The following is a 7,844-nucleotide window of genomic DNA, read 5'->3' as shown; positions in this document are numbered from 1 at the left end:
CAACATGTAACTGTTGGAACCCTCGATCCATACAATGCTTTATTCCCACAAGCAACCCGCGCAGCTCTGCATGCAGGCTACTCATCGTACCAAAAAACTCGGAATAGCCGAAGACAAAATTCCCATGACAGTCCCTTACAACCCAGCCCCCTCCACTCATCCCCGGGTTCCTCCGAGAACACCCATCGGAGTTCAACTTCCACCCCCTGGCGGCTGAATCCAGCGGACGGGCTGAATGCTCACTCGCGGTCGACATGACGCTATCTGTTGAAATAACTATTCCTACGAGGATGTAAACCGCACCCATGGAAAACGGGTCCGCAAGAGCTCGCCCAGTAACTGAACGATCCGAGTCACAGTTGCCCTAATCTTCAGTCGTTGTCCTTCAAACACACCCCTATTCCGCGCTCTCCATAATTCCCAGCAAACCACCGCGGGGAGGATCCTATATAAACATTTCAAGACTTCCGTATTTCCGCTCCGAATCCACCAAAGCCAAATCATATGCCGCGCCGTATATATCGGCCCCATTTCCCCCGGCCGCATCTCGAAATGACGCCAGACTCGTTTTGCCCCCTCTCCAGCACAAAAAATGTGATCTAAGTCCTCCACCCTGGGTTCTAGACAACACCAGCAGCGAGAAGGGCCCTGAACCCCAGCCCCCCTTAGTCTGTCCATGGTAGGGAGCCTGTGTTGCATCAGCCTCAGCATGAAGAAAGAGATTTTTAGTGGAATACACTGGTGCCAGATGGCTGCCGCACTCCACGATCGGTGACCACCTTGCCGGACGAGGGAATAAGCTGATTCCGTGGAGAAACTGCCAGATGGAGTCAAAGCCCAAACCATTCTATCAGGATCCTGAAATGTCGGTGGGTCCATAGCGAGGACGTTCGCCACCGAACCTGCATCCAAATACTGATTAAGCATGACAATGTTCCAAGCCCCGCAGTCAACAAAATCAGCAACCAGGTGGTCATGGAAGATCTCCACCTTCTGACATAACGCACCAGTCCCCAACCAATTATCATGCCAGAAGTCCATCAAACCCGCATTAACAACCCAACTGATGCTGTCCTCCGCCACCTGCTGTACTGAACTTATTCTCTTCCATGTGAGGGATCCCCGCTGGCTTGCTTCTGCCAGGCAAGGATGCAAACCCGCGCAATATTTCCCTGCCATGAACTCTGCCCAGAGTGACGCCTGTTGCCTGAAATTCCACCAAAGCTTAACCGAGAACGAGTCGTGCACATCTTTCAGCCCACGCAAGCCAATCCCTCCCTCATCTCGCGGCCTACACAATGCCTCCCACCGAATCCAGTGAAACCTAGTCCCAAAGCCAGACGTCCCCCACAGGAAATCGGCGAACACCCTTTCCAATGCCACAATGACCCCCTTTGGTGGAGAAGCGGCTGTGAGTAAGTGAACGGGCATTGAGGCGAACACACTCTGAATTAGCACCACCCGACCTCCCACAGATAAAAGTTTATCCTTCCATGATAAGATCCGAGCCACCACCGCATTGTAGACGTTCGCAAAGTAGATCTTCTTCCTCCGTCCCACGTACAAAGGACAACCTAGGTACTTAACCGGAAACGCCCGCCTCTGAAATCCTAGCACCTGGCCAATCACTGCTGCCTTCGGTGCCGGAAACCTTGGATGAGTCAAGAAGCAGCTTTTCTGTGAATTAATCCGCTAACCCGATGTAATGCAATACCCTTCCAGGACCCTCTTAATCAGATTTAACGAGGACCGCGCACCACTGGAGAAAATGATAACATCATCTGCGTACGCCAAGTGCGTTATAACAGGGCACCGAGGAGGGACCTTAAAAGGAACAAACTGTCGCTGGCTGGCCACCGTATTCAAGGTGCGAGATAGCACCTCAGCGCCGAGGACAAATAAGGCCGGTGAAATGGGATCCCCTTGCCGGAGGCCCCGTGATGATTTAAAGAATCCTTGAGGTGCGCCGTTGACCAAAACCGAGAACCAGACGTTAGAGACCAGACGCCAAATCATATCAATCCAAGTCTCAGAGAACCCAAAGCGGCGAAGGACCTGTAGCAGAAACGGCCACGAAACTCTATCGTACGCCTTCATCATGTCCAGCTTAATCACCACATTCCCACCCCGATTAGACCTCGTAATGTCTGACACCAACTCCTGAGCAAGTAAAAAGTTATCCGCAATCTGCCTCCCTTTCACAAAACCACTCTGTTGTGGGGATATGAGCCGGGGCAAAATCTTAGCTAGTCTCTCCGAAAGAAGCTTCGAAATGATCTTATTAGCGAAATTACAGAGACTAATAGGCCTAAATTGGGTGAAATCCTGAGGATGTTCCACCTTAGGCAGCAGTACAATCGATGTTGCCGTGAAGTTCCTAGGGATTTCGGCCCCACAGAAAAAGCTTACCACTGCCTGATACACGTCCATGGCCACCACCTCCCACGCAAAAGTGAAGAACTTCCCAGTGAACCCATCCGGCCCCGCCGTACTCTCCTCATCTAGGGCAAACACTATGTCCTTAACCTCTTCGAGCCGCGGGATCTCTGTTAGAATAACGTTGTCTTGGGCAGAGACTAAACTCGGAATGTTTTCCAATAAACCAGTTGCCGGGAGAACTGTCTCCGCCGTGAAAAGCTCCTGGAAGAAAGTAACAGCCGCCTCACCAATTCGCGCCTCCTCGTCGAGCCACTCTCCGTCGGACCCCCTCACTCGATGAATCACTGACCGCCGTCTTCTTTCTGCCACTACTGAATGGAAAAACTTCGAGTTTCTATCCCCATCTTGAAGCCACTTAGCACGTGCCTTTTGCAGCCGTCCTCGATCAAACGAGCTCGACGCAATCGTGCCTGGACTTGATTTAGTTCACACCGCAATGCATCCGAAGGGTCCAAGTCATACTTTGTCTCTACATCCACCAACTCGCTCTCAGCGACCCGAACTGTCTCAAAAATATCACCAAACTTAAGCTTAGACCATTGCCTCAGTACCTGCTTCACGGCCCTCAACTTTGATGCCAAAAATTGCATAGGCGACCCACCCACCGGCTGTGCCCAGCATTTACGAACCACCCCTAAAAAATCCTCATGCATGGTCCAAACATTCAAGAAACGAAAAGGCCTTGGTTTATTATCCAGCCGCGTTACCACGGATAACAATAACGGAGCGTGATCCGATGGATCCCTGCCCAAGTGTTGAACCGTGACCTGGTGGGGCATCCCCAATGCAGTCCCATTAAGAAGGAGTCTATCTAAGCGTTTCCAAATCCGAGCCGGACCTGGACGATTATTGCACCAGGTATACCTAGACCCTGAGAACCCTGCATCCACCACTCCTGTTTCGGACATGAAATTGAGGAAATCCACACCCTCCAAAGGTCTAAATGGCAGGCCCCCCCTCTTCTCCTCTCCATTTGTGATCATATTAAAATCCCCCACTAAGAACCACGGATATGACCCCGGGTTATCACTTAATAAGTCATGCCATAAAATCTCCCTTTCGTGTTCCGTACACTTGGCATGAATACAAGACAAATGAATAGGGGTAGGAAATAGATGCGAGCGCACCTGGATAGTCAGATGTTGTGACGACTCCCCGATACACTGACAAGCAAACAAAGACTGATAAAACACCCAAACTGAACCCTCCTGATTAGAGAGGCAGTAGTCCATCCCCAACCGTAGTCTAATGGCAGTGCGATTATCCAAGCCCGTCTTGGGCTCAACAACCACAACTAATTGTAAAGAGTGCAATTTGATTAACTTTCTTAGGCGTGATAGATTAGGGGCATGAGCCACCCCCCTAATATTCCAGAAAAGCACCTTAATCATGAGATACCACAGAAAAGGAATTTGAGGATACAGCACCCCTAGGTCGTAGGGTCCTATCTGAGGGACAAATCGCGCGAGTGCCACGTCCCTTAGCCACAGACGCCTTCCCCAACCCATCTACCTCTTGTGCAAAACTGCTAGACGATACCACAGGATCAAGATTCAATCCTGCCACTGATGATGACGATCCCTCATGTATCCTCACCATAACACCCCCACCCCTAGGTGATAAGTTTCCAACCTGTCGCTGCACCGCTGCGACTTCGTCCGCCACCCCATCTCCTTTCTCAAGTCGTGCAGTGCAGACCTGTTCTTGCTCCATCGCGGCCCCCCCAGCCCGTACCGATCCCATGTTGGCGTCATCTTTCCCAAACAGACCCAGCGTACACCCCACACCCACACCCGCTGTTGGGCCAGTAGCCATCTCTGAGCAGCCCATCTCCAACGCTTGAAGCGTGACAGGCTGCAGCCCCACCCCTGTGACCTGCGGCTGGTGCTCCTCCTGCTGAAGCGTCGCCTCCTCCCCTAGCGAAACCTTCTGTTGCAGCTCCTCCACCCCATGCTGCTGACTTCCAACCGTCCCCTGACCCAGGGAGGACCGCACCTCCGGCCCATTGGGAGCATCTGCTGGGCCTTTTAGCGAGCCCTGCTGCTGCACCTCCTCCTTCTCTCGCCGCTGAGCTCCAGCCGTCCCCTCAGCCCGTGCAGAGGACCTCTCTTCCTGCCCCCCCTGCACATCCCCCAGTTTGGCCCGCTTCCCAATAGAGTGCCGCATTTCCGGATGCAAAATATGGCAATTGTTCTCGCCATGACCCTGGCGGCAGCAGTGAGTGCAATACTGGGGTAAAAACTCTACCTCCAGTTCCTGCCAAAAACCAGCACTGTCTCCATTCCCAATCCATACACGCGACGGTAACGTTCTCAATAGATCCACTTCGACACATACGCGAGCCACACTCGGGCGAGAGACCGCAAGCGTGGCCGCGTCTACCAGCAGAGGCACACCAACACAGGACATGATTTGGAAAAGCACCTCCTTGTGGAAAAAATGCAGTGGGAGTTTCGGAAGTTGGAACCACAGAGGGACAATAGGGGATTCTCTGTCAACATGGAAGCCTGGTGTCCACTTGAAAACACGCATAGGAGCAGAGGCCACGTACCACACCCTCCTGAACCACACTCTATGGAAATCAGCCTCAGTCTGTAGCTGAATCAACACATGCCGCGAATCCAACAAACCCACCGTGGGTATCTCTCTTAGATCCAGCGCTGAGAAGAATTTACGCACCTCCTCCAGTCTCGGCCTACCCCTGGGGAACTTCCCAACTAAAGCAAAACGATAAGGACCAGCCAAGGAGTCCACAGTAGCCTGAGAAAAAAGAATCGCTGGTTCGCCTTTGTGGGTTGCCGTTTCTGCCGCAATGGAAAGCGATGGTTGTGACACATTCTGTTTGAACAGATCCGAAAAAGACTTACCTTGAAAAGACGAGGAGACTGTATGCGCAGGGGGACGCCCTCCAGCAGGGAGCCGGAGGGCTGCCATGGCTACACCACGCAAGGTGCCGTGAAGACAAAACCCTAGCCGTCAGATTCCGTGATGAACAAAACCCTAGTTTTTTAGTTCCTAGTTTTCCTTAAATCACCATTTATGTATCGATTCCAGATTCATTCATGAAACTTTCTATGAATTTCTGGGCTCATTATCAACTTAAAAGCAACGTGGGGTGACTCCTACACACAAAGTCTCATGACCCACAATAACATAAAATCCAGACGCAATGGTATGAAGTGAAGATCTGAATTAACAGCTTATGTGGAAATAAAGTAAGAGAAAAAGAAAAGATAAAAGAAATAAAATCTGATTCATGGCTTTTATGTGAGCATCAGCTTCTTCCGATTTCATTGAACTTTTCATCAAGCTCTAAATGACTAATGCAAAACCAGAAATCGTCAGAAAAATAGGCATGACAGAGCCATCAAACAAGCATATCAAACCGCAGCCAAGTTCAAGAACTCATGTCCAAATGGGCCTCAATCTTTGTAAAAAAAATGTTAGATTAACAAGGGAAGGAGTCTTGATTTACCTGGGAATGTTTTCATGGTCAAATGGATGTGAGGTTCCCCCAAGAAATGATTGTCGTTTGCTGGAGCGAAGCCCAGAAATTTTGCTGCAGAAATTTCCAGCAAGCTCGTCATTTTGAGCTACGATTTGAGAGGGTTGGAGAGGTCTTTCCCAGATTATTTCTTAATAAGAATTGTTCATGGGTATCCAGAGATAGTGCAGAAAAATAAATTTCACTTTTCGGACCAGAGATTAGGTTGGAATTTGATCGGGAAAGGGCTTGGTTGATCAGCCTGGGCATGGGTTTTGCAGAAAAATTTTTCTGCACTTTTCTGTTTTCTCTCTCGTTTTCTCCTCTGTTTTTCTTCCTGATTTCGCAGATTTCCCCTCCTCCTTCCTTTCTCTTCTCTTTTCCTTTTTCTTCCTTTCTTCCCTTGCTTGTTTCTTCTTCCTCTTCCTGCCTGAAGCTCCTCTAGTTTGTCCCTCTCTATTTCAGATTTCTCTCAATCCCTTTGCAGTCTCCCTCTTTCTTGCTCTCTCCCCAGATTCTTTCCCTTCCTCCTTTTTCCTTTCTTCCTTTTCTTCCTCAGCCCCAAAGCTGTCTTCTTTTTTCCTTCGCAACCTCCCCCTTCTCCTCTCTTTTCCCTTTTTCTCATTTCCCTTCTTTCTTTTTTTCCTCTTGCCCGAAGCCCTCTCTCTTGTTTCTTCCTTGTTCCAGATTTTTTCCACACTCTCCACCTGTCTTGCCACCTAGCCCCTTGCATGTGTTGTGTAAAAAACAAAGACATATGGCTAATACTCACCTAATACACTTAGCTACCATGCATGTCTTCCACCTATTTTGTTTTTTTCTTTTTATTTTGTTTTTCAAAACAAATTTAGGGTAAACAAAATGTAAACTCCTATTTGAAATTGCCTTGCAAATTTTCATTTATTTTGAAGAAATTAAATTTGAAAAGATTAAAAACAAATTTTTGTGAGACTTTTCTTTTTTCAGAAATTTAATGCAAAAAATGTTTTTATTTTATTGATTATTTTTAAAAGAAGATGAACCTTATTCAAAAATAGATAACTATCATTTTGCAAACTTTGGTTAACTAAAATAAAATAAAATAAAACAAGAATAAATAAAAAAATAAAGCTAAAATTAAATTAAATAAAATTAAAATTTTGGTGTCTACAGCTTTTTTATTGGAATTATATTTCGGTATAAGAAATGAACATTAATCACGTATTGGAATAGACACAACATATTCCAAGATTAATGTGAGATAATTGTGATAAAAGGATATTAATTACATGATAAGCGTTCACTGAAAGATGAAGTCATCGACTTGACTTTTCTCATTATTTGAGTGGTCATGATGCATTGCTAGATGTCAATCTTGATCTATAAGTATGAGTTGATTGATTAGTAGAATCAATGATAAATTAAAAGGATTTTAATTTATCTAATTCTTGTTAATTAAGAATTATAACTCATAGTTATTGCCAATGTATATGAGAACCTAATGTGTCACACACACTAAGAACTTCTTTAATTGGATTAAATAAATTTCAAGTAGAGATTTGAAAGATAAGTTTTATATCTTATAGTTCAATATGTGAGACAAATTAAACTTGAGAGATTTATAGTACAAATAAGTTTAAGTCTTCAAAATACGAATGTCGTATTAGAATACGGAAACTAAATCCTATTGGAAACTGATTTTAGGTTTTCATAAGGACATGGATAACTTATTTGTCAATAAATACTTATCAAAATTTTACTATTAAGACTAGTCGACATACAAATTGTTTGTGAGATTTTTAAGAAAAATTTGGAGAGAAAAATACCCTAAATTTGTCGAAAGAAATAAGGGAAAATCATATCTTTTATTTGTCTAATTGGGGCAAGTTTTTTATGGTAAAAAACTAGGGTTTTTCTCAACCAATTTGTGGGAGGTGTCTTT

At 46.3% G+C, this 7,844-nt stretch overlaps 1 protein-coding gene across 1 annotated transcript; it reads right to left on the bottom strand.

Moving 5' to 3' along the window:
* Positions 1-282: 282 nt before the first annotated feature.
* Positions 283-5,373, bottom strand: LOC113729186 (uncharacterized). Its single transcript, XM_027253508.2, has 4 exons — positions 3,932-5,373; positions 2,872-3,801; positions 1,715-2,773; positions 283-1,651 (listed from the first exon to the last, which is right to left on the bottom strand). Exons 1-4 carry the CDS (start codon positions 5,371-5,373, stop codon positions 283-285), a joined length of 4,800 nt encoding a protein of 1,599 aa, XP_027109309.2.
* Between the last annotated feature and the right edge of the window lie 2,471 nt (positions 5,374-7,844).

Source organism: Coffea arabica, chromosome 2e (assembly GCF_036785885.1).
Source record: "Coffea arabica cultivar ET-39 chromosome 2e, Coffea Arabica ET-39 HiFi, whole genome shotgun sequence".
In the NCBI taxonomy this organism is placed as follows: domain Eukaryota; kingdom Viridiplantae; phylum Streptophyta; class Magnoliopsida; order Gentianales; family Rubiaceae; genus Coffea; species Coffea arabica.
The sequence above is the reverse complement of the archived record's forward strand: the minus strand, read 5'-3'. Positions and strand labels throughout refer to the sequence as shown.

Coding starts and splice junctions, on each gene's coding strand:
- LOC113729186 (XM_027253508.2), bottom strand. CDS start 5,373: ATGGCAGCCCTCCGGCTCCCTGCTGGAGGGCGTCCCCCTGCGCATACA. Junction 3,802..3,931: donor GTAGATGGGTTGGGGAAGGC/GTCTGTGGCTAA, acceptor CTGGAATATTAG/GGGGGTGGCTCATGCCCCTA. Junction 1,652..1,714: donor ATTAAGAGGGTCCTGGAAGG/GTATTGCATTAC, acceptor GACTCATCCAAG/GTTTCCGGCACCGAAGGCAG.